General features: G+C 43.0%; 1 protein-coding gene across 2 annotated transcripts in view; it reads right to left on the bottom strand.

Moving 5' to 3' along the window:
- The window catches only part of TACR3 (tachykinin receptor 3), a 185073-nt gene extending 160302 nt beyond the window's left edge, over positions 1-24771 (bottom strand). Inside the window, exon 1 of one of the 2 annotated variants that reach the window (XM_083178957.1) lies at positions 23857-24771. In XM_083178957.1, the coding sequence (XP_083035083.1) occupies positions 23857-24302 (446 nt within the window). In that variant the 5' untranslated portion in view covers positions 24303-24771. The remainder of the gene's footprint in view (positions 1-23856) is intronic. The other variant, XM_083178949.1, reaches the window with a different exon arrangement.
- Positions 24772-27718: the final 2947 nt, after the last annotated feature.

The raw sequence follows: 27718 nt of genomic DNA, 5'->3' as shown, positions 1-27718 counted from the left end.
ACAAGCCAATCTTTTAAGTAACGTTGGCGCTGGTAACTGGGTGAGATTGTCCTCCTGGCAAAAGGCTTACTGGGATATTTTTTAATTAATGGTCACATATCCCTGGTTATTTTTGTAATTTCGGGGCTTACAGGACTATATTTTTGAACAAGTGGAATTCTTTCCACATTGTCATTGACCTTTTTAAGTTGGGGGACTAAGGTCTGTTCCCTAGGGATTGACAGGACTTTTTCTTTAGCAACCTGCAGTTCTTGTTTATTGTAACCATGAGGTCCATTTTATGTTCTATTTCTTGTGGGTTGTCACAAATTCTACGAATACTTAAGAATTGTAACATAGGTAAACCCTTTTTGGTTGCTATCGGATGTTAGCTGGAATTGTTTAAAATGGTGTTCCTGTCAGTCAAACCGACTTTTAAAGTCCTGTTTTAATTTTGCCTTGTAAAGATATTTGGACATCAAGATAGTGTATTGTGGAGGGGCTGATCTCATACGTAAATTTGATGGTTGAATCCAGCAAATTAATGCCCTCAACCAGTTGCTCAAACTCATGCTTGGGACCTGTCCATATCATGAGCAGATCATCTATATAGCGATTAAGGAAATAAATGATTTTTTTTCTACTTTCCTGTCATGTAACTGTTTGCAAACGCACGGAGCTACGCAAGAACCCATTGCGCAGCCCCGGCGTAGCAGGTATCACTGACCGTCAAATAAAAAGTAATTTCTAGTCAGTGTTAAACTGAGCAATTCCATGAACAATGATAAATCGGGGCCTTTATACAAAGAACTTGTGGCTAAATGTCTACGGGTGGCCTCTATACCTGCTCCATGTGGGATGCAGGTATATAAGCTTACTACATCAAGAGTACACAAAAAGCTGCTGGCATGAATTTCTGGAAGATTTTGGAGTTTGAGAATCAGGGAAGTTGTGTCCTTAAGGTATGTAGCTTGCGCTTGAATGGTGCTTTGCAGATGAAAGTACAAATATTTTGTGACTTTGTAGTACACAGAATCCCTTGCGGCAATTATGGGTCTCCCAGGGCGATTGGTTGAATTCTTATGCATTTTTGGTATTGAATAAAGGACCGGTGCAATCGGATGTTCCTCATACATAAGTTTAACTGTAGATAATGTGATGGTTCCTCTTTTAGTTGCTTCCTCCAAGATTTTGAACAGTTCTTGGTTAAATAGGTGTGTGGGATCATCCATTAATTTGTGATAGACTTTAGTATCTTCCAATTGTCGATATAACTCCGATTTGTATTGTTCTAAACTCTGCACCACTATACCTCCAACTTTGTCCGCAGAGCGGATAACTATTGCAAACTATCTTTGCTCAAGGCTCTCAATGCCTTAGATTGGCCTTTAGTTAAATTGGACGGTGTAATGGGCGCTTTACGACCAATCTGTGCTGCCATGTAATCAATCACTTACTTAAATGTTTTTAAGGACTGTGTATTGGTCGGGGGATCAAAAGTTCATGTACTTTTGATGGGCAGTGGTTCATACGGTGTTGTGGAGTTTGTAGTGGGCGATTTATCGAAGTAGTCTTTCAATCACAATCTGCGGTTAAACTTGTAGGAATCAACGCGCCATTTGAAGTCGTTGAAATGTGTTCTGGGAACAAATGTCAGTCCTTTGCTCAGGACTGTCATTTCGTCTTCCGTTAACGGTCGATCAGACAGGTTGAATATTACGTTTTTGTTTTGTTCTTGCTCTTGTTTCTTGAGGATGTGGAGGTACTGGCCACTTCTTCTAGTGGGACACCGTGTTTTACCCTGCCTGCCTGGGTCTTTACCCCTAAAGGGGGTTTCCTTTTTTGACTATTATCCTCTGACTCACTAGGGGTGGACTGCCCTGCGTTGGAGGTTTCCATATCTCCCCAGGCCTTCCTTGCTCTCCAAGGTTTTCTGTGTTTTTTTTGGAAAAGCCTGGTGCGCTATTGTTCGTACAGGAGTACACGTTGTTTTCCATGTAGTCTTTATGGACAATTTCAGGTTTGTTGCGTTTGAACTTCACCAATTCTTGGCGCTAAGTGCTGATTTGAGATGTCAATTTATCGATCCATGGTGTCTCTGTGTATACTTTTAACGAGTCCAAAATGTGCTGTTTCAAAAGCATTGATTTTTTTCTTTAATTGAGGTAAGTTCCTTTGTTGCTTCTGTGATTACCAAGAGGATGATGTCCAGGCTACATTCATTGAGTATTGCTACACACTTTCTACAGAAATCTTGGTTGCGTTTACCAATAGTGTGTGCATTACGAATGCGAAAACCTCCAGGTATTTGGCCTGACCTATGGTACTCAGACAGTGATCAGACAGCGTGACACCATGCCGATAATAGTCCACCTCTTAGTCTCAACAGTTTTGTGAACAATTGCTCCATAGGATCCTGACCTTCTGACTGTGACAGATTTTCTTTGACTCTGATAGAATCTGCATCAGCGTCAGAGAAGCTCCATGCCTCACCGGTGGGTAATATGATATTCCTAAAGCCGGCTTTCTATGCAGGGGGCTGGTGGAGTTGACAAGTATCAGGTCACCAGGACGGAATGGAGCAGAAAAATCAGAGTAGGTGCCTTCTAGGATAACTGTCCAGGTTTTTAGCAGGGGTAAACCTCTTGCATTGCCAGGCAGTTCCAATATATGCATGCAGGGAAAAGGCACTCCAAGTCTGTAAATTTTATCAACTTGCCTGGGTGCTTAAACAGCTGAGATCATCCGATTGATAACCACCCGTAGGCTGTTAGCCACAAGTTCTTTGTTTAAAGGGCCCGATTTATCATTGTTCAAGGAATTGCTCAGTTTAACACTGACTAGAAATTACTTTTTATTTGACGGTCAGTGGTACCTGCAACGCCGGGGCTGGACAATGGGTTTTTGCATAGCTCCGTGTGTTTGCAAACAGTTATCTGTTTGAGGCAGAGAAAGAATTGTTTTTGAGTTACGCTATATAGATGATCTGCTCATGATATGGACAGGTTCCAAGCATGAGTTTGAGCAACTGGTTGAGGGCATTCATTTGCTGGATTCAACCATCAAATTTACGTATGATATCAGCCCCTCCACAATACACTATCTTGATGTCCAAATATCTTTACAACAAGGCAAATTTAAAACAGGACTTTACAAGAAACCGACTGACAGAAAAACCATTTTACACAATTCCAGCCAACATCCCAAAAAGGGTTTACCTATGTCACAACGTATTCGTAGAATTTGTGACAACCCACAAGAAACAGAACATGAAATAGACCTCATGATGAAAAAGTTTCTCGTCAGAGGTTACAATAAACAAGAACTACAGGTTGCTTAAGAAAAAGTCCTATCAATCCCTGGGGAACAAACCTTAGTCCCACTTGTTCAAAAATATAGTCCTGTAAACCCCGAAATTACAAAAATGACCAGGGATATGTGGCCATTAATTCAAAAAGATCCCAATATTAAGCCTTTTGCCAGGAGGTCAATCTTACCAAGTTACCAGCGCCAAGTTACTTACTGGCTTGTACGTAAAGATATTTCTAAACATCAAAAACCTGAGGTGGCTAAGTTGATAACATTTACAGACTTTGAGTGCCTTTTCCCTGCATGTATATATATATATATTTTTATATATATATATATATATATATATATATATATATAGATAGAGAGAGAGAGAGAGAGAGAGAGAGAGAGAGAGAGAGAGAGAGAGAGAGAGAGAGAGAGAGAGAGAAACACAATATCCAAAGGACATATTTAGGCAGCACTCCTTTTAGAAATAAAGCAGATATTTATTCCATGTGGAAAAAATTCAATCAAATGCTAGGACTGGGATGCAACTGATGGTGACAGTGTGGCAGTATCATGATCAAAAAAACGCATATATAGTCACCAAATCAGGGCATGGTTTACAGTCAAATGGCAGTCAATGGAGCCGTTTCGGCTTATGCAGCCTTCTTCCTGGACTGACCCACAGTAAATTAATGCACCAGTCCAGTTTATAAAGCTACTACACAATTGAGTGAATCATAAACACCTGTGTGAATTCAATCAACTAGTCAGTCATTAGGCTTTGTTAACAATTGGGTCGCCCACCGGATCTACATATAAGGAGTATCCGGAGCCTGCTCCAATTGCGGAGCACCATATGTGTTACACCTCCAGAGAGGTGTCATAGATGCTGGGCCAATGGCCAGGTCTGGAGCCCGACATCTGCACATCAGCGTGTGCACGTCAGGCGTTGCCTGGAAACCAGACACTTGTGTGTGGCGTCTCTCAGCAGTGAGCCAAGTCCTGTGCGCATGCGCACCATCTCTCCCAGCGGACTCAGTAAGTTCAGAGCCGCTGTCAATGCAAAGTATAGGACACCGCCCTCAGGGTGACGTGGCTGCATATAGCAATAGTCCCGGTGCCCGCAGCAACTACTCAGCAGTACATATCTGCACTGCACGTAGAGCCAGGTCCCTTCAGGATACAAGTGAGTCCATGTCAACTACCTGTAGGGAATAATGGTGTAACATTTGTTGAGTGTAAGTTTTTGCAGTTATTACGCCCTGGTGACTCACAACAACTGAACACTACTACATCATTGCCACAGTGTCAGAGCCGGGTCTCTTTGCGGCACAGAATAGGCACAATTAATACACTACCAGACTAGGTGTATTTATGAGAAGTGGGAGAGCGTGAAGAATGGCAATTCAGGCTATATCAATGTTGACAAGGAAAGGGCATAGTTAATAGGGCGAGCCCAAATGTCAGCTAAGATCCTGGCTGTTAGTGATTGAAAATTAACAAAACATACAATGACCAAAGGTTATACATAAAAAAAGAGTAAAGAATGCAAAAAAATGAAAAAAAAAATGGAACATTGGTCCCAATTATGGAAGACATCATAAGCAAAGTTATGCTAAATCGAGAGAATGAGGAGGTACTTTAAGGGACTGCCGATCCATATACCTAAATAATCTTATATAATTTGGTTAGAGTTAATCACAGGTAGGCTGACAAAGAGAACTCCTCGTTAAGTCCCACTGGTGACAGTGCATTAAGTTTACGGATCCATTGGCATTCCCTTTGTAGACGGAGTTTGTGCCTGTTGCCACCTCTCCGTAGAGGGGGTATATGGTCCACTGGCATGAAAGAAAAGTCTTTTAAAGAATGTCCTGCTGCGTGGAAGTGTCGAGCCACTGGAGGTGTACTCAGATCTACTTTAATTAATGCCTTTTTAATGCAAGTCCTATGCATTGCAATACGCTCCTTTACCATTCTGATGGTCTTCCTGACATAAATTTTCCCGCAGGGACAAATGATGACATAGATGATGAATTTGGATTCACAATTTAGCCGATGGAATATTTTATGATGTGTCCCTGTATTGGGTTGGAAGAAGTGTGTGCCAGTGGTCAAAAAAGGACAGTTCACACACCCTGTGCATTTATATGCACCCATAGGTCTATTGAGCCAAGTCATGTTGGTGTTCATCGATGGGCTAATGTCTGAGTATGTAATGCGTTGTCTAATATTTGGGCTCCTTTTGTAGCTGAAAAGCGGTGGATGTTGGCATTCAGGTCCAATCACCGGATCTGTGCTGATGATATGCCAGTTCCTTGTGATAGCTGCTTTCATTGACCCAGATAGCGTCGAATACATCGTTGGAAACACCACCCTGGCCAGTTTGTCAGTTTTGGACTTCAGACTTGGTGATAGGAGTGTTTCTCTGTCTATTGCCATGCACTTGTTGACTGCCATGCTGACCTCTGTCTTGTCATAGCCACGGTCCAAAAATGTGTTTGCCATCAGTTGCAAATCCCTTAATAAGTCATCTCTTTCGGAGGTAATGTGTGTCACTCTAATCAGTTGGGAGAAGGGGAGACCCCTTTTTGAGCGGAGCAGGATGGAAGCTTGAGTGCGCCAGCAGAGTATTTTTGTCAGTTATTTTGACAAAGACTTTGGTGCTGTAATTATCAGGAGTGGCGGTAACTGTCACATCCAAAAAGTCCATGGTGTTCTGGTGACAGTTATGGGTGAAACGGATCCGTCCAGGTAAATGATTTAAATGGTCAATACATTTTTCTAACTGATTTTTTCTACCAGTCCAAATCAAAAAAAGATCATCCATATATCTACTGTAAAATAAAATATATTTCGTAAAAGTAGGATTGGACATTATATGGGTTCTCTCATAACTATACATAAACAAATTTGCATACGATGGGGCCATGTTTGACCCAATCGCTGTTCCAGATAACTGCAAAAAAAATCCGTTGTTAAACAAAAAATAATTCTTATGCAATATGATGTTCATTAATAGAATGAGATAATCAATCGGTGGACCATTATAATGGGGACTTTCAGTAAGGATTTCACAAACAACAGCTGTACCTTCTTCATTGGAAATGTTAGTGTACAGACTGCTAACGTCTAGCGTTACAAGGAGACTGTTGGGTGGTGGTTTAGCCAGATTACACAGTTTAAGGAGGAAGTCAGTGGTATCTTTGGTAAAGATTGGGGTGTTAACCACCACTGGCTGTAAGTGAAAATCCACAAACTGTGAAAAAGATTGGCCCAGTGACCCCCTGGCAGAGATTATAGGTCTGCCAGGAGGGGCCACCAGGCTTTTGTGGATTTTTGGGAGTATATAGAGTAGAGGGATTTTCGGAAACTCCTGAGTTAAAAACTCACTTGTGTGTTCATCTATCCACCGATTCGATAAACCTATAGCAATCACTGCATCCACCTCTTTTTTGTAGGCAGATGTAGGGTCAAAAGTAAGACGTTTATAACAAACAGATTCATTCAATTGTCTCATGACCTCATTGATATAGACCTCTTTATCAAGAATTACAATGCCCTCGCCTTTATCGGCGGGGCAGATGATTATACTGGTGTTGTCATGGAGCGAACGTATGGCTTCTGATTCAGGTTTAGATAGATTTGATCTATAAGGTCTCATGGTCTTCTGTATTGTGTCTATCTCATTCCTGACCACCCTAAAGAATGTAGTGATCGAGGGATTAATTGTTGGTGGGTCAAATAGACTTTCTGCTCTAAAAGGACCCCTATCCACTGGTGTTTGTGGGGTTTGTTTCTTAAAGAAATCCATAATGTTTAACTTTCTTTGAAATTTATACAGCTCCACCTCTACATCAATGGGTTTGGGTTTAAAAGTTTGTACAAATGTGAGGCCCTTTGATAGTACTGACATTTCTGCTTGAGTAGGATTGTATTTCGATAAATTAAATACCACTAATTCCGAGGTTTTGGGTTCCCTTCCTTTCCTCTTGTGTCTCCTGCCTCCCCGTCTGGTTGGACGTCTCCCTTCCGATTTCGGCTGCGTGTGTGTACACGCTCCCGAAAAAAAGGAAGTCTCCTACCTCTAGAGGGTTGGTCTGAGTCACTCTGTGAAGTGTGAGACTAAACGTCAGTGTAGACCCTACCACCTCCTCGTTTTCTTTGCCCCTCCGTGGATCTCCACGGGCATCTCGTGTTTTGTCTATTGAGCCAGGGATAAACCCTCAACTCTTTATAGTCTTCCCTGACCTTTTTGTATTTTGTTTTTTAAAAGCTAGTATTCAGCTTTATATTTCTCCACTCCCTCAGTGATTTTGGTCAACCAGGAGTTGCCTTCATCGGCCCTCAGTGTTTCTAACTGATTTTTTTCACAGTCGGTAATGTCTGATTTGATACCCTCAATATCTGTGTTGACCTGCTGCACCACTAGAACCATGAGGTCTAGGCTGCACTGATTTAGAATCATGCACCATTGTTTGCAAAATTCATGGTTTCCCCTGCCAATGGTGGGCTGGTTTTTGATGCGAAATTCCCTGGGTAATAGTCTATCTTTATGATATTGGGATATAGTAAGCCCATGTAATTCAAGCTCCACTAACCTTTTATTCAGTTTTAGGAGATCAGTATATATCTCATCAGGGTTATGCACATCAACAGCTAATTGAGTGGTATCGGTAAATAGAATTTTGGATATGTCCTTCTCTAAGAATCTTTTGGTGCCAGTTAGGTCACCAATGGATGCTTCCATAACAACACACAGTATTTACAGAAATGCTCAACAATGTCAGCACTATATACAATACACAAAACAATGCAGACACAAAAAATGTGAAAAATCCAAAAAATGTGAAAAACTCAAAAAAACGTGAAAATCTCGGTAATGAGCAGTTACGGTGCAAGTCCAAAAATCGCTGTGATTTTAATGTAGGGAAACATATGGGACCAATTGACTAGTTGAATAGATGGTGGGTGCAGAATCCTCAGAGAATAGATAGAGAAACACAATATCCAAAGGACATATTTAGGTAGCACTCCTTTTAGAAATAAAGCAGATATTTATTCCATGTGGAAAAATTTCAATCAAATGCTAGGACTGGGATGCAACTGATGGTGACAGTGTGGCAGTATCATGATAAAAAAAACGCATATATATATATAGTCACCAAATCAGGGCATGGTTTACAGTCAAATGGCAGTCAACTGAGCCGTTTCGGCTTATGCAGCCTTCTTCCTGGACTGACCCACAGTAAATGAATGCACCAGTCCAGTATATAAAGCGAACACACAATTGAGTGAATCATAAACACCTGTGTGAATTCAATCAACTAGTCAGTCATTAGGCTTTGCTAACAATTGGGGTCGGCCACTGGATCTCCATATAAGGAGTATCCGGAGCCTGCTCCAATCACGGAGCACCATATGTGTTACACCTCCAGAGAGGTGTCATAGATGCTGGGCCAATGGCCAGGTCTGGAGCCCGATGTCTGCACATCAGCGTGTGCACGTCAGGCGTTGCCTGGCAACCAGACGCTTGTGTGTGGCGTCTCTCAGCAGTGAGCCAAGTCCTGTGCGCATACGCACCATCTCTCCCAGCGGACTCAGTAAGTTCAGAGACTCTGTCAATGCAAAGTATAGGACACCGCCCTCAGGGTGACGTGGCTGCATATAGCAATTGTCCCGGTGCCCGCAGCAACTACTCAGCAGCACATATCTGCACTGCACGTAAAGCCAGGTCCCTTCAGGATACAAGTGAGGCCATGTCAACTACCTGTAGGGAATAATGGTGTAATATTTATATATGTATGTCATAGTGTGGGGTCCGGCACTCCGACAATGGTTCTCATCTACCGCGGTGCCCTCTAGTGCGAGACATGCAGGCTGGAAAGTATCCAAAGATACAATGGGGCGCCACTCGAACGGATTAGCAATCAGAAATAAACTGCAGACTGAGTTGTCACTGCCCCATTGTGTCTTTGGATACTTACCAGCAGTGCTCGAAGTGTGCCGGTATACAACGGTATGTCACACCGGCACTTCACTTCGAGCACAATTTTTTCCCCTGGACAGCAGTGCTCCTGTGCTCCTGCAGGGGTCCCCACCCGCCCGGCTGCTACAGAGCCCAGGAGAGACTAGGGCCGCACTTGCCTCTAACCAGGTCCGGCGCCTCCTCTCCCGGGCCGGGTGTCTTCATGTTCCTGCTGGTGCTGCAGGTCCTCTTCTCCCCCATCGTTACAAAAGGGGGCATGGCCACGGGGGCCACGCCTCCACTTTCCCTGGGCCCGGTGATCTGTGCAGCCTGCTCCTGCCTCCTTCCAAGTTCCTGCATATATATATATATATATATATATATATATATATATATATATACATACCTACTGTATGACTATGCCACAATAGAGATGTAAGCAATTTTATGAAATTTGTCTGCTGTCAAATGGTGAGTTCAGATAACCTGCTTATATATATATATATATATATATATATATATATATATATATATATATATATATATATATATATATATATATATATATATATATGGAATAGTACTGTAGTACGTTTGTAACACTTCTATCCTATATGGTCTACTATGCAAATTAAACCAATTAAAGTCCTTAATGCAAGTTCTCCAAGGAAATTTTTCAAAATGCAATTCCTTTGTGACAAGTGGATGCAGTTATTCTCCAAGGAAACATTGTTAAATTGTCTCAAGATTGAAATACAAAAAAAAAGTGATAACAGTGCTCTCTAATGAAATACGTTTGTGCCTAAATTTTGGGCTAAAGGTAATGTGCGCAGCATATATATCAGAATCAAGTGCTCATCAAATAAACCATATTTGTACAGTACTAGGTCCTTTCCAGTGCAATCAGAAATACCAAGAGGCACCCAGAAGACCTTTAGTATCATGAGGTATAATCCTCAAAACTGATGCCATGCAGTTTCCATGAAAAGGAATAAACTCCAATTAAGAAATAATGCAGGAGATTTAATAAGTTAAAAAAAAACATAAATAAGTAAAAATTGCTTAACATAATTGAAGGAAAAAGTGCTAGGTCTCATGTGCTAGAGTGCAGATGAGTTTGACAGTTCCATGAACAGATCAGTAAGATCTGTGCATAGTTTTGTTAAAAAAAATGGGTATAACAAGCCCTGGACTCTTTGAGACGGTCCTGGTATTCCAAATAAAGGGAAAAAATTGTTGGTGTTCCCCCATATTTAACCCCTTCCCGACATTTGACGTATATATACGTCATGGCCGGGATGTACTTCCCGACACATGACGTATATATACGTCATGACTTCAAAGTGCCACTGCGTCTAGAGACGCAGTGACAGAGGGACGATGTCTGCTGTCCCTGACAGCAGACATGTCCCTGCATGCCGAGGGGGGGCGGCGATCACTGTGATTGGCTGTTCAATGTGAACAGCCATTCGCAGCGTTTTCCTGTGTTATCGGCGAATCAGACGCTCGGTAACACAGGTGTCAATCACCGGCGGGTGTGTGGGGGCATGAGGGGGTCATCGGTGACGACGACACCTAACCCCACCTGCCCCCAAGGCTGTGATTGGTCCGTCGGACCGACGGACCAATCACAGCCAAGGCGCGCCATTTAAACTAACGGTGACTGCGCTGCAGACGCCATTCCGGTCTGGAATTGCGTGCAGAGCGGTCACCGGCCACTCTGTCGTGATATACATACCTGAACCTTGCCTGATCCTTACCTTATCACCGCTGATCACCGCTGGTAGCGTGCTGCCAGCAGTTGGATGCTTTCTGGATCTTGTGACTTCCTGTGTCCTGCTGCTGCAGTGTCATAGAGTCACAGATCGTGAGAGATAGTCAGAGATTGTCAGATATAGTGAGAGAGAGTGATAGAGAGTGATAGAGAGTGATAGAGAGTGCTATATTTTGTGTCTGCTGCACCCCTTTTGTGCTGATCAGTATATCTGTGCTGATCAGCAACTTTTTTTTTTTTTTTTTATATATATACCTGTCAGTTGCACCAAAGGTTGTGCTGCCTGTGCAACTGACTGCTGCCCCCCCTTTTGTGCTGATCAGTTTAAATTAATTAACTGATCAGCAACTTTTTGGGGGTCCAGGTTTTTTTTTATATATATATACCCTGTCAGGTTGCACCCACAGTTGTCTGCCTACTGCCCCTCACTGCTAATCAGTGTCGCATCACTGATCTGCAGTTTTTTTGGGGGGGGGATTGCAGTGGGGTTTTGTTTTTACACCCACGTTGCTTTTGTGGGTGCTTTTGTGGGTGTCCTGTGGCCGCTGATCAGTGACGTACATCACTGAACAGCATTTTTGGCACAGGGTTGATATCATTTTTTTTCTGCAGTTTTTTTAAATTGTTTTTTTTTTTTGGAGAGTGCTGTGGTTTATTACACCCACGTTGCTTTTGTGGGTGTCCTGTGGCCGCTGATCAGTGACGTACATCACTGAACAGCATTTTTGGCACAGGGTTGATATCTTTTTTTTCTGCAGTTTTTTTAAATTGTTTTTTTTTTTGGAGAGTGCTGTGGTTTATTACACCCACGTTGCTTTTGTGGGTGTCCTGTGGCCGCTGATCAGTGACGTACATCACTGAACAGCATTTTTGGCACAGGGTTGATATCATTTTTTTTCTGCAGTTTTTTTAAATTGTTTTTTTTTGGAGAGTGCTGTGGTATTTTTTTTTTTTAAATTGTTTTTACACCTGTTGCCTTTGAGCGCTGTTCAGTGACGGACGTTACTGACCAACATCTGTGCTCAATTTTTGGCGCAGGACCTTTTTTTTTTTTTTTTTTACCCCTTCAATTTTTTTTTTATTGGGATCAAATTCCTGTATAAAGTATTTTTTTTTCGGCACTACATACACACTACACACTACATACCCCCCGTGTTGAAATAAAGTTTGTACCCCCCCAACACTATACACGTGTTGAAACATTACACTTACAGAAACACAAAAATAAAAATGTCATCCCAAATGTCATCCCAGTCATCCAGAAGAATGTATTCAGCGGAGGAGGCATATGCCATGCTTGCCTCTGACTCTGACACAGCCAGTGATTCAAGCGGGGAATTTGAAGGATTCGTCTTAAGCTCCTCTTCCTCCTCTAGTGATGAGGGACCCCCTCAAAGACGCCCCCGTAGAGCAGCTGAGACCCCCCCCCAAATGATTGATCCCGTATGGACCCCACCACCAGACAATTTTGAGCCCCAGGTTCCTGAGTTTTTGGCCATCCCAGGAATCCAATTTGATTCAACAGGTCTCAGAGAAATTGACTTTTTCAAATTATTTTTCTCTGATGATTTTATAAATTTAATGGTGGACCAAAGTAATTTATATGCCCAGCAGTTTATTGCTCAAAACCCCACGTCATCATTTGATAGGTGGACCCCTGTAGATGCAGTAGAGATGATGACGTTTTGGGGTCTGGTGTTACATATGGGCATAGTAAAAAAGCCAGAAATTAGGCAATATTGGAGTACAGATGTTCTGTACAGCACCCCACTTTACCGTATGGCCATGACTCGGACTCGTTTTGAGATAATCCTTAAATTTTTACATTACACCGATAATGCACAGTGCCCACCCAGAGATGATCCCACCTTTGACCGGCTATTCAAAGTCAGGCCGGTCATTGATCATTTCAGTGCCAAATTTGCAGAGATGTACATCCCTGAAAAATTTATTTGTATCGACGAGTCCCTTATACATTTTAAAGGAAGGGTTAAATTCCGCCAGTACCTTCCCAGTAAGAGGGCAAGGTATGGCATAAAAATGTATAAGCTGTGTGAAAGCACCTCAGGGTACACCCACAGGTTTAGGGTATATGAAGGGAAGGACTCAAGAATTGAACCGCCAGAATGCCCCCCCTCCCTCGTAGGTGTTAGTGGAAAAAATTGTCTGGGATTTAGTGCACCCCTTCCTGGATAAAGGTTATCACCTCTATGTGGATAACTTTTACACTAGCATCCCCCTGTTTAAGGCCCTTGGTTCAAGAGGTACAGCAGCTTGCGGTACTGTGCGCAAGAACCAAAGAGGCCTCCCAAAAACGCACGTTGCCCAATTACTGAGAAGGGGTGAAAGCAGGGGAATATGCACCGAAAATATGTTGTTGGTCAAATATAAGGACAAGAGGGATGTCCTTATACTGACAACAATTCATGGAGACAGTACCACCTCCATCCCTGTACGAGGTACCAGTACCCACACCTCAAAACCTAATTGTATCCTAGATTACAATAAGTACATGGGCGGAGTGGATCTTTCAGATCAGGTACTGAAGCCGTACAGTCCCCTGCGGAAAACAAAAATCTGGTACAAGAAGCTGGCCGTGTATATCATCCAGATGGCACTGTATAACGCTTACGTGCTATTCCATTCTACCAGCCAGAGGGGGACATTTATGCACTTTCAAGAGGAAGTCATAAAGGGCCTAATATTTGGGAACCAGCAGGCAGAGGGCCCCAGTACTTCTAGTACTGGCCCCCGTATTGTACCAGGGCAGCATTTTCCTAACGAAATCCCCTCCACTGCAAGAAAGGGCAGGACACAAAAAAGGTGCAAAGTTTGCTATAAAAAGGGAATAAGAAAGGATACTATTTTCCACTGTGAAACTTGCCCCGACAAACCCGGCCTATGTATAAAGGAGTGTTTTAAAATATACCACACATCTATGGATTATTAGGTTCATCATTTCACCGTGCTTCGGGGGTCTTGCTAATGCCACATAGCACCCACCATTCATTCCACCAGAATCTGAGCTGCAAAATCCAAAAATCACTCCTTCCCTTCTGAGTCCTGCCATGCACCCAACTGGTATTTATTGGTCACATATGAGGCATTGCCATACTCGGGAGAAATCGGGGCACAGATTTTGGGGTGCTTTGTCTCCTTCATTCCTTGTGAAAATGAAAAATTTGCAGCCAGAACTGCATTTTTGTGTAAAAAATGTAATTTTTCATTTGCACAGCCCAGTTGTATCAAAATTGGTGAAACCCCTGGGGGTTTGAAATGTACACTATACCCCTAGATGAATTCCCTGAGGGGTGTAGTTTGCAAAATGGGGTCACTTGTGGGGGGGTTCCACTGTATTGGTGCTTCGGGGGTCTTGCTAATGCGACATAGCACCCACCAACATTCCACCAGAATCTGTGCTGCAAAATCCAAATATCACTCCTTCCCTTCTGAGTCCTGCCATTTTTTGGTCACACATGAGGCATTGCCGTACTCAGGAGAAATTGGGGCACAGATTTTGGGGTGCTTTGTCTCCTTCATTCCTTGTGAAAATGACAAATTTGGAGCCAGAACTGCATTTTTGTGTAAAAAATGTAATTTTTCATTTGCACAGCCCAGTTGTATCAAAATTGGTGAAACCCCTGGGGGTTTGAAATGTACACTATACCCCTAGATGAATTCCCTGAGGGGTGTAGTTTGCAAAATGGGGTCACTTGTGGGGGGGTTCCACTGTATTGGTGCTTCGGGGGTCTTGCTAATGCGACATAGCACCCACCAACATTCCACCAGAATCTGAGCTGCAAAATCCAAAAATCACTCCTTCCCTTCTGAGTCCTGCCATGCACCCAAATGGTATTTTTTGGTCACATGTGAGGCATTGCCGTACTCGGGAGAAATTGGGGCACAGATTTTGGGGTGCTTTGTCTCCTTCATTCCTTGTGAAAATGACAAATTTGGAGCCAGAACTGCATTTTTGTGTAAAAAATTTAATTTTTCATTTGCACAGCCCAGTTGTATTAAAATTGGTGAAACCCCTGGGGGTTTGAAATGTACACTATACCCCTAGATGAATTCCCTGAGGGGTGTAGTTTGCAAAATGGGGTCACTTGTGGGAGGGGTCCACTGTATTGGTGCTTCCGGGGTCTTGCTAATGCGACATAGCACCCACCAACATTCCACCAGAATCTGAGCTGCAAAATCCAAAAATCACTCCTTCCCTTCTGAGTCCTGCCATGCACCCAAATGGTATTTTTTGGTCACATGTGAGGCATTGCCGTACTCGGGAGAAATTGGGGCACAGATTTTGGGGTGCTTTGTCTCCTTCATTCCTTGTGAAAATGAAAAATTTGGAGCCAGAACTGCATTTTTGTGTAAAAAAAGTAATTTTTCATTTTCACTGCCCAGTTGTACCACAATTTGTGAAACCCCTGGGGGTTTGAAATGTACACTATACCCCTAGATGAATTCCCTGAGGGGTGTAGTTTGCAAAATGGGGTCACTTGTGGGGGGGTTCCTAACTTTTAGCATCTTATGGTGCCTAGAAACCTACATGGTGCCTAAAAAATAATCTCATAAAAAGGAGGCTCCAAAATCAAGTAGGTGCTCCTTCTATTATGAAGCCTGTGGTTTGGTCAACGTGCACACTAGGGCCACATATAGGATATTTATGAAAACAAAAGAATTGGGGGAATCAATTTTTAGTCACATTTCTCTAGTAAAATCGACTGTGTTCCTTAGAAAAATGTATTAAAATTGCAAATCTGCAAAAAAAATGAAATTTTGAAATTTCACCTACACTTTGTTTTAATTCCTGTGAAACACCTAAAGGGTTAACAAACTTCCAAAATGCTGTTTTGAATACTGTGAGGGGTGCAGTTTTTGAAATGGCATCATTTATGGGGGTGTCTAACATACAAGTCCCTCAAAGTCACATCAGAACTGAACTGGTCCCTAAAAAAATCAGTGTTTGAAATTTTCTTGAAAATTTGCTATTCATATTTTAAGCCTCCTAGTGTCCAAAAAAATTAAAAGGATGTTGAAATAATGATGGAAACATAAAGTAGCCATATGGTCTATGTTAGTTATTAACTATTTTGAGTGGTATGATTATTTGTCTCACAAGCAGAAAATTTAACATTTTGAAAATTGCTAAATTTTCCATTTTTTTACATTTTGGTATTTTTCACAAAAAAACACAGACTGTATCGACCCAAATTTACCACTAACTTGAAGTACAATGTGTCACGAGAAAACAATCTCAAAATCACTGGGATAAGTAAAAGCAAAAAAAAGTTATCCCCACTTAAGTGATACCTGTCAGATTTGAAAAAAAGGGCTCTGTCAGGAAGGCAAAAACAGGCTGCGGCGGGAAGGGGTTAAGAAACCAGCACCAGGCCAGATTTAAGAAAACAGCAGCAGGGGTCCCCCATTATATTGGAAGAGCATCAGGCTTCAACAGTCAGCAAGGTGATGCCACAACCAGGGGAGACTTTTTATATAGTCACCCCCTGGCTAGATTTGGTGTCAGTTTCTATTTTTTTTTTACATTGGCCATGCTGTCCAACTACAAGCCCCAGTGGGCCCTTTAATGTGTCGAATGCTGGGACTTGTGGTTCTCCAAGTCCCTGCATGCTCTGGAGGCTTGCTGAGACTTGTAGTTTGACAGAGCAACCCAATGTTATTTTTTCTATTTTTTACACTAACAAAATAAGCCCGGGACTCACCACCCAGAGGTGCTGGTTACAGACCCTGGGCTTCAGCCCTGGATGGGTAAAGCCTTATTCCCCCCAAGGACCCCATCCCTGGCTGATCAGCCAGGGGTGCTGTTTTGCCCGGGGAGCTAAAAAGTCTCCCCTAGCTATGCATCGCCCAGCTGGCTGTTGGAGCCCAGAGCCAGTTTCAAAATATGGGGGACCCCTATTCTTTTTGTCCCCTGTATTTATGAAACCAGGAACAGTCCAAGAGCCCAAGGCTGTTTGGTTAGATATGGGGAACCTCAAAAAGTGTTTTCCCTATTTTCCGGAAAACAGCACTGGCTCAAGAGCCTGGGGCTGGTTATGCTGGGGAGACGGAGGTGCACAGTTGAAAAAATTTTTTTTTACCAAAAAATCATACAATCCAGTTATTAAAAATCGCATCTTTACTAAAAAATAGCACATTTCCATTACTAGAAAAATCACCAAAAATCAAAAGTGATTTTCGACCGTTCTAAAAAAAATCCCACCCTACTACATCTGCATCATCTGTGTGTGTGCATCAGTGGGTCCTGCAATGTAGGAAGAAGGATGGCAGCAGACTGTAAGTGATTTACAGTCTGCTGCCATTTATGAGACAGGGAAGCCATTTATGTACTGTCAGGGCCGAACTGGCCATCTGGCACTTGTGGGCCGATTTTGTGCTGCCATATAAGTGACAGCAGCACTGAGCTGAGGCGAGCCCACTGCCTCCTGAACGTTACTGTGCTCAGTGCTGCTGTGTGTCACTGTGCATCGTTTGCATATGATGTCCAAAGCTGTGCGCACAGGGGTGCTTAATGACCCCCTACACGATTACCGACGTCACCGTACTTTTTTTCTTACTAAAGTTCGGTGCCTCCCTTGCTGCGGAAATTGCACGGTGGTGGGGGGACGGTTGGGGATGTTGCTTGCCGGGGGTGGGGGGTGGGGGGGGGGGGTGAGTGGTGGGTCAGATCTCTATTGTGGATCCAATGGCTATCATATGTAATAGCCATTGCGGTGGTATAATATGTAATAGGCATTGCAGCATGTGGCATAATGTGTAATGGGCATCACGTTGTGGCATAATGTGTAATGGGCATAATGGATTGTGTCATAGTCTGTAATGGGCATCACGGTGTGTGTCATACTGTGTAATGGGCATTACGGTGTGTTTCATAATATGTAATGGGCATAATGGTGTGTTCCATAATGTGTAATGGGCATTACGGTGTGTTCCATAATATGTAATGGGCATAATGGTGTGTTCCATAATGTGTAATGGTCATAACGGTGTGTTCCATAATGTGTAATGGGTAGTGTAATGCTTCCTTTTTGTGACGCCTCCTTTCCATTAGGCCGCACACCCTTTTCGTTGCATGGCTTCACCATGCAAAGGTCCCACCTGCTGCAGGTGGGCCTGTGTGCTCAAAATGCCAGGGTCGATTTCTGGTCCCAGTCCGGCCCTGGGTACTGTATACTGTATTATTCATTGCAGAAAATTTTTTCATGAATTGCATATCTCCATGAGTTACATAGAATTTAATACTCCCTGTGTCTTCATTACATTGTATACAGATTGCAGTTTGAGAGCCCATTGTACCCCATTAACCCCATCTAAAGGCAATTGGGTTACATTGCTTTTGGGAACAGGCAACTTACAGTAGATTCATCTAGAAGAAAGCAAGTTCATCATACACAAGGTTCAATTCAGAAGCTACGAGGTTACTATAATGGTGACCAGAAGAATATGACTCCACTTTGTTCTGAACATAGGTAGTGTAAGAGATGCTTACAGCACACCATCTGCCTCAGATACTGTTTCCAGCACCGAACAAGGCCCTAGCTGCTTTCCATCACCTGCTTTATTCCACTCCGAGTGAATAATCCAGGATGCTCTGGGATACCACCAGTCACTGTAACAGCTGTCAACACAGATTGTTTGCTAAAAAGCGAGGTGAGAGGCAATCCTGTTTCTAATTAAAACTTGGTACACTTTTTATATTGATTCGGGAGGCGCCATCTCCCTGCTCGGTTGTCTTGATTATATTTGAATAAACTACCCTACAACCTAAGTCATCACCTGCACATTTGGTATATCCTTTACTACAAAAGTTGAAGTTTAATACATTATGGCCCTCATTCTGGTTGGCTCGGTAAGCTCCGAGGATCTCAGCCTACTGAGCACCAGAGATGCTGCCCGTCTTAGGGCCTGTCCCTACCGATGCTAATGATTCCCCTTGTTAACAAGCAAGGGTATGTGTAACAAAAACATATCCCCTCACATGTCTCTGTAAGTTGAAACTGACTTTTATTTGCAGTGTCTGGACAAAGATGGAGCAGGTGGCTGACATCCTGTGACGTCAGACACCCACCTGCCTACATAGCGTGTAAGCCTCCTGATGCCGCACCACACTGGGAAATGCTTAGAAGCAGTCCTGCAGTGAGCAGTTGGGTGAATACAGTGGAGAGAGCAGGTGGATGCATTAGAGAGGGCAGACAGGGGAGCAGCGAACATGGGGGGGTGGGTTATTCAGGTTCACTCGCAAAGGCAAATTCCATCTCAAATGGACAAAACCATGTGCATTGCAGGGAATTATATTTGGGTGGGGTTTTACTTCAAAGTGAGATCTATACAGCAGTGTAAAAATAAAGCAGTCAGTATTTTCCCTGCACAGGATCAAAATAACCCACCCAAATCTAACTCTCTCTGCACATGTTACATCGCCCCCCTTGCAGTGCACATGGTTGTCCATTTGAGAAGGAATTTGCCTTTGCGAGTGAACTAGAATAAGGGCCATGGTGGAAAGGGCAGGCCTGTGCATGGCTGCACAGCGTGACCTCTGACTTCATGATGCACAACCCACATAACACATTTGCTGGGCAGTGTCTGAGCAAAGCACTGCCAGTGCTCAGTGATCTTATTGGCTATCCACCTGTTACATGTTTTAGAGCCAAAACATGACAGCCGATAGCCAATAAGATCTTGTTTTGAGATCTGGGTAATCCACTTCTGTGTAACTTGTGCAATGTTAGTATGCTTTTATCTATTTTATTGTTTTACTTTTATTGTTTTACTGTACACATGTAACCTGGCCCCCATGTTTTTTTCTAGTCTTTTTTTGTAACCCCACCTTCTGTTTTGCAGACTTCTAAAGTGTAAAAACCACAAAAGGAGCACAACATCTTCAAAAAGATTATATAAATCAATGTATGTTTGCACTGTGGTGAATATACAGACCGTGATTTAATACACTGTCCGATTACCAAATGGATCGCGCATGCACAGGGCAATAAAATCGAGTTCTTTTTCTAATCACAAGCCTTTGGCAAGTTGATTGACAGGAAGCTGGCATTTGTCGGTGTCACCCGGCCGTTTACTGAGAGTGTCAGGAAAAATGCAGACATGCCCGACATTTTCAGTGAAGGCTGTGCACACACTGGAAAAATCATTTCGATGGTGAGTTGCCAATGCATTTGCAGTCAAACGCCAATAAGTATTATGTAGTAGCCTCGCACAGGGTGGGATTTCACTCTGGCATGGTGGTGGGTATCTGATCGCAGAGAGGCGAGACGGTCTGAATAACCCCCTACTGTATATACTATACTGCGCAAATAAATAAAAAAAAACAAATATCCAAACTAGAATCTGAAAACTAAAATAATTGCATATTAAAATTGTTAATTTACTACCAATTAGAGGCAATGATTGTTAAGTCTGACAAAAGTAAATAGAAATATAAAAACCATGTTATCATAGTGTGAAAACAGATGAACAAATGAGCCTGATCCAGCCATATGTGAATGCAGTAGTATTTCATTTCCCTTTGGCTGTCCTGCTTGTAGCTATGCCTCTGGCACTGAATTTTGCTTAGGTTTTTCACAAAATCTGTAAGGAATGTGTCTGGGATACCAATATTACTGAAATTATTTTGGTACTTACAGTATGTATTAGCAAGGCGCCCATTACGTAGTTTGCGTAGTGGTGTATTGAGAATACCAATACACCACTATGCTGGCTACGTAAACTACGTAACTTATGCAAATTAGGTAAATTACGTAAACTATGTAATTTACGTAATTTGAGCTGTGCTAATACATAATGGATCATATCCCCACTATCCACATCATACCCCCATTATCCACGTGGATGTGGAGTTAATTTTATAAAGTGTGGTGAGCGCAGGGAGCTACCGAGTCAGAAGCGTGGCGAGTGCAGCAAGCCCCGCGAGGGGACGCGGATATGCGTCCTCTCGCCGCGCTTCGGGCTCGGTGGCACGCTGCGCTCACCACACTTTATAGAATTAACTCCACACCCACATAGAAAATGGGGGTATGACGTGGATAGTGGGGATATGATTGTGTTAGTGGGTGTTGTGTGTGTGTGTGTGTGTGGTGTGTGTGTGCTTGTGTAGTGCATTATACTTACCTCAATGATGTCCCCAGCGCCAGCGTTCACCTCTTCCGGCACTCGGCTCCCCGTCCGCCATGACAGTCCCCACCGGCAGCAATGTACGCATTTAGCATAGTGCCGCTGACGGAGCAGGGAAACCATGTGATGCTCCCCCAGCTGCTTTACACTGAATTACATACATTGCTGCCAGGACACATCACCTTGAACCTCGCATGCAGCCACTAGCAGAAGAAAACATTTGATGGTCGCTGACCATCAAATATTTTCTCCTGCCTTTGAAAATGGCTTTTATTTATAAGCGCTACAATGAAGACGGGGCAGGCGGATGACATCCTGTCACATCATCCTCCCACCCCTGGCAGGCATTGGTCTGTCCGCACTCCCAGGGGAACGCCCTGTGTTTTTATGGAGACGCCCATAAACACTGAGTATTCGTATTCCCGTGGTCCAGCTCTGTCTCTGCTCCCTTCCGCCACCGGCCCTCCCTCCCTACAGCGAACGTCCTGGCGAGTGTGCAACTCGGCAAAGCCATTCACTGTCAGGGTTAGCACATGCATAGACAGGCGCATGTGCAAACCCCAACCATCGGGGCAGGTGCAAGCGATCCTGAATCAGCCCCATGGTTTATTTTCTGTCCTCAACATCAGTGTGCACTTGCACCAGACTGTTGAGCCACTTCATTGAACAGTGAAAAATTGTCACACAAGTGTATTTATTTGTAGGTAGTACCAATAATACTGAAAGTAGAACCTGTAATTATAATACTTAAAAATTAGCATTTTATTAACAATGTTTGCCTTTTGAATTATGCACTATTCATATACTGTATATAAGTTTGGCTTTAAAAGGAAAGTGAAGGACACCGTTGACTTGTAGTCTCAGGTTGCTAAAACACTAGTAACACCCCTTGGTATCACCTTTTTGCCTAGTTTAATTGGTTTTCCAGGAGCTAATCAATGTATATTGCCATACGGTTTTGCCTGAATGGTGTTCAGCATGAAAGTGGTGGACTGGCATTAATTTGAAGATTAAAGATCCTGCGCACACCTGTCTTGTTTTTCCTACATTAATGGTCTCTTATCCCCACTTTCTATTCTTTGTTAATTCTCATACTGAAGTCCAATGCACACATCAAGGTGACTTTTAAATATTTTCAGTGCAGCATATAAAAAACTGTGACCAATGCAGCAATTTCTGAGCCTTACAAATTGTATCTCTTTCATGTTTAAAAGGGGTTTGAAGCTGCTAATTTGTTTTCTCTTTCCCTTTATAGACACATGGATAATTAACAATAAAGTTAGCTAAAAGCATAGACATGATGACACTTGTTATTAAACTACAATTAGAATACAGTATATTCTCAGAGTTTCCATTCAGCATAAAACAAAAGGGACCTAATAAATGTTATCATTTAACTTCATAATGTACAAGACACAAAAACCCATGTAAAGCAAAGTAGCACTTGTTAGAAAGTGTGTTTGTCTATCCAAGCATCTAATACGCTTTAAGAAAGCCTACTAAATGCTTCATATTTTATGTACTCATAACTCATGATGTTAAGTAAATTATAATTGTGTATTCAACCAACAAAACAAATACATAAGATCATAAGCAAATTAAATACAAACGATGAAAAAGTTCATTTTACATGTGCACATTACAGTAATACAGTATAGCCACTGTTTATAAATACATGGATCATAGTCTGACATTTTAAATAAACACAACTGTAGATCAGTTCATTTGATCTGTTGTCAATTGGACTATATATTTTTGCCATAACAGCTCTGAATGTCATATGGTGCTGATCTCCCTTCTTGCCAATCATTCAATTAAAAAAAAAAGTGACACAGCTATGTAGCATTGCATTAATCTAAAATGATCAAAATGCAGAGACATTGCTTACAAATTATCATGCATAAGTGGATTGTTAGTGGTCACTTAATCTACTTGCAGCTAATATAGGGCCAGATGTATCAAGCTTCAAAAAGTGATAAAATGGAGAGTGATAAACAGCCAGCCAATCAGCTCCTATCTGTTATTTTTCAAACCCAGCCTGTGACATGGCAAGTAGGAGCTGATTGGCTGGCTGTTTATCACTCTCCATTTTATCACTTTTGAAGCTTGATACATCTGGACATAGTGTGTTATTGATACACTCTACTTACTTTGAGGCATAAAATATCTACAAGTTGCAGTCATTGCTACACTTATATTTGTTACAGTAGCAAGCGGTATCAATGAGTGGAGTATGTAAGTATTGGTTATATGGAATGTATATTTAAACACTGATGTTGTGAATGCAAGGTAAATAATTACATCCCATGAAGATGATGAGCATATCTCTGCATGTATAATATACTGTAGAACAGAAATGTGCAGAGGGAGTGACACTTTTATTTCAAATACAGTACATTAAACACCGTGTACCTCTGTTAGTACAGAACATTCATACATAGCAATCGATGTGTTGGAAAAACCTATGCAATATGTATGCATAATATAACATTCTAGTACTTCGGGGCTTGTATAAGAACATTCAATATGCTGTCAAAATTGTCAAGTACAAGAACCCACACTGGTCCTAATAACATATAATGGTATTTATAACGATTGGTGTCAACCTATTGATTAAAAAAATATATATCAGATAAAGTTGATTGGATTGAAGATGTGACAGAAAATATGGTGATAGTACAGGGAGCTAACTCACCTGTCCACAGCTATAGCAGACATGGAGTAGATGCTGGCAAAAATGGCTGTAATAGGGAAGAAGTTGTGGAATCTACAATATGCCTCCCCGAAGTACCACTCATTGTGGAGGGCATATATGAAATTCACCAGGGTATTGAAAGCGGCCATTGAAGCGTCAGAGAAAGCCAAGCTGACCAAAAAGTAGTTGGTGACTGTCCTCATTCTTTTGTGAGCCAGTATGATCCACATCACTATGATATTGCCAAACACTGCTACAGCCACCATGGATCCATAAGCCAAAGACCAAAGTACTATGCGCCAGGGAGGCTGCACAAACCTGTGTGTGACAGGGGAGCTGACATTAGACTGAGTGATGTTCTTTGGCCACAACAAGCCTTCTCCAATGGGTGCAAACAAGCCCAAGTCTTGCGCCTCTGCTGTTACATTTATAGGGCTGGATGTCATGGTCTTCCTAATATGCAGCCCAAATCTTGTGGCAAAGCAGAACTGTACCAGACTAGTACAGGAATTCCAAGCGGATGCAAGGGAGCATCATAAGTGACTTCAGCACTGTACAGTATATTCCGCTCACACCTCCCCAATGATACTCACACGGAATGAGCCTCTGATCAGAATGCAGGGAAGAGAAGGTAAACTTCAGGCTAAGTTGCTCCCCGTCAGCCGGGAAGGAGTTATCGCAGAGACAGCAGCTGGTGTGAGAGTAATCGCAGAGACAGCTGGTGTGAGTCTTTTATAGAACGAGTTCCTCCAATGTCTAGGAAAATGTCTGTGACATCAGAGTGGGGAGGGGGATCAGAGTGAGCCCAGTGGGTGCTTACACACACTCCCACACCATGTACACAGGTAGGCTCAGCAGTCACAGTGTCACACTTCGCAGTCATCCGGTGTTTGTCACCTCGTGTTTACTTACGCTCTTGTATCAGTTAGTGGTGTTATAGGAGTTTCGCCCTGTCCATGGTGCTGAACTTCCCCTTCAGGAGACCGGAGCGTTAGGCTGTAGGCATAATGCATGTATCAGGATTGCAACGAGAATCTATGTGCTTGGTTCTTCTTTACACGTCCCCATCTAGCCAACAAGCAGCTTAGGCGAGATGCATAGAATAGTTCATGCTAAGGGACTGAGGGCCTTATTCTAGTTCACTCTTTCTGACAAAATCCTTCTTAGATGGACAAAACCATGTGCACTGCAGGGGGGCAGCTGTAAAAAGTGCAGAGAGAAATAGATTTGGGTGACTTATTTTGTTTCTGTGCAGGGAAAATACTGTCTGCTTTATTTTTACACTGCACTATAGATCTAACTTTGCAGAAAACCCCCACCCAAATCTAATTCTCTCTGCACAAGTTACATCTGCCCCACCTGCAGTGCACATGGTTTTGTCCATCTATGAAGGATTTTGTCAGAAAGAGTGAACTAGAATAAGTCCCAGAGTTACACTGATTCTAAATTAGCCTTGATAATACTGTAATTGCTAATGTAGGGATGTGATGTAATACCTTCATAACGCAGCCCTTTGCTTATGGCACACATATAATATTGTTTTACAACTGCAGCCCGTGTATTCCCTGACCCCACGGGTCATATCGTACTGCAACCCTTCTCTTCTTGAATATAACTCTGCATTGACCATGGTCGCTGATTTTAAATGAGACAGGTGAGATTAGTGCAGTGATTACACATACAGTACCAAGGATGGCACTTTACTGTCACTCTGTATACTCTGACCAGATCACACAAAGTCACACTGCACACAGGTGGTTAAATGTTACAGCAAATGTAAGTTATGTATTTGGCACTGTATTGTACCTAGGAATGTCCACTATGCATACATTACATATAGCTGTTTGATTTAGCACATGCCTAAAGTATAAATATTTCCGAATGTCAAGCAAAAATATACTGTAGTAAAAAGTTATCTGTGCAAAAGTTTTAAGCAGGTGTGGAACAAATGCTGCAAAGTAAGAATTCTTTCAAAAATAGAAGTGTTTTATCAATTAATATAATGCATGTGAATGAACAGAAGTTAAATCTAAAATTCTATCAAATCAAATTATGGGATGCAGTTAAAATCCCGGCGGTCGGGATCCCGGCGTTCAGAATCCCGACGCCGGAATCCCGACCGCCGAAATGCCGACACATTCCCCCTCCTGGGGTGTCCACGACACCCCTGGAGGGAGAATAAATTAGTGTGCCGAGCGTAGCGAGGCACCGGTCCCACTGCGTGGCGAGCGCAGCGAGCCCGCAAGGGGGGGGCGATCCACGTCCACCCCTTGTCGGCATTTCGGCTGTCGGGATTCCGGCGTCGGGATTCTGAACGCCGGGATCCCGACCGCCGGGATTCAATACTGAATCCCAAATTATTAATTGCTGTGATCCCCTTTGCCTTTAAAACATTCATTCTGCTAGTTACACTTGCACACACGTTTTGAAGGATCTGAGCAGGGAGGTTGTTCCAAACATCTTGCCGAACTAACCATAGATCTTCTGGGGATGTACAGATGGATCCGCTCTCATCTGAGCGGAGCTGAGAATGCTCCCCTGACCCCCTATCTGCTTTAAATAGAAAGGGGGGATGGTGTACAGTCAGGGCCGGCGCCACCACTAGGCAGCTTTAGGCATTTGCCACTGGAGGGCGGTACTGAGCCGCCAAGGAGAACATGTGCCGTAGAAAGCTGCCAAGGACAGCAGCAGTACATCCCAGCGGGGTGCAGGAGCAGGGAGCAGGTGAGTGATACAAACACCCCCCTCACACCACCTGGGGTAACCAGTGGCAACTCCCTGTGTGGCGTGCTCAGTGCGGCAATGGTAATCCCCCACCACCCACCTCTGCCTCCCCCACTGCTACCTCCGTGGCTGTGCTGCTGCTTCCGAGAGATGGCAGCGTAGCCACACACTGACACTGACACTGGGCTCCCCCGCCCACTTCACATCCTTCACATCCACCACCACCAACCACCCTCCTCACTTCACCCGCATCCCCCCCCCCCCGCGCCTGTCTGGGGGGGAAGCGGGTGGCGGGGGGATTTGCCTGGGGTGGGTGTGTGTGTGGGTGTTGTGGGGGGGGGAGGGGGATGCACCGGCCCTGTATACCATATATTATGTGGTGCTCCATATTTAATGTGTTAGGTCAGACGTTTTAAACCTTTTTTCTCTCACGTATCCCTTGATTATGCTTTTCATTTATGAGTACCCCTCCTCAATTTGAAATATCCACAATACTTTACTAGTGATAGTGCTAGTGAGCAGTATGCATGTCCTTATGTATAGCCTTATATTAAGGAGTAGCAGAGGAGTAGCGTGCAATCAGGAATTGGATCCCACTGATTATATTCTACAATGAAACACATAGGGATGTGGCCTTTTTGGCATTGCCAGGTATCCCGGAGTTCACCACTGAAGCAAGTAGAAACTGATATCTCGGCATGTGGCAGCTGTGGACACTAGAAGTGTTATTCAAAACTGGTGTCAAGATGATTATCCACAGAATGGTTCACAGTGGTATAACACTTTAGTGTAATTCTTCCATAATTGAAATAACAGCGAAAGAAGAAAACCCAACGTGTTTCGTCCGTTAGGACTTCATCAGGGGCAAGGTCAATTGTCAGTAGAAAATAATCTTAATGTGTAAAATATTATGGCATTTATAAAACAAGATTACAGAATAATGACCGCGCCCCAGATACTGCTGCCACAAATTAATCCCAGGACTCCTAGAATCCTGAAGAGATACACTTAAAAAAACTGGATAATCGTAGGCACTGTATCCTCCCTGTATCCACCGTACAGTAAATTATATCCTCACGTCCAGATGTTCAAAATAGGACACTGTTAACTGACCTGTAATCAGTGCCCTATATGCACA

Source organism: Crinia signifera, chromosome 1, assembly GCF_055691185.1.
Source record: "Crinia signifera chromosome 1, ASM5569118v1, whole genome shotgun sequence".
Lineage (NCBI taxonomy): Eukaryota > Metazoa > Chordata > Amphibia > Anura > Myobatrachidae > Crinia > Crinia signifera.
The sequence above is the reverse complement of the archived record's forward strand: the minus strand, read 5'-3'. Positions and strand labels throughout refer to the sequence as shown.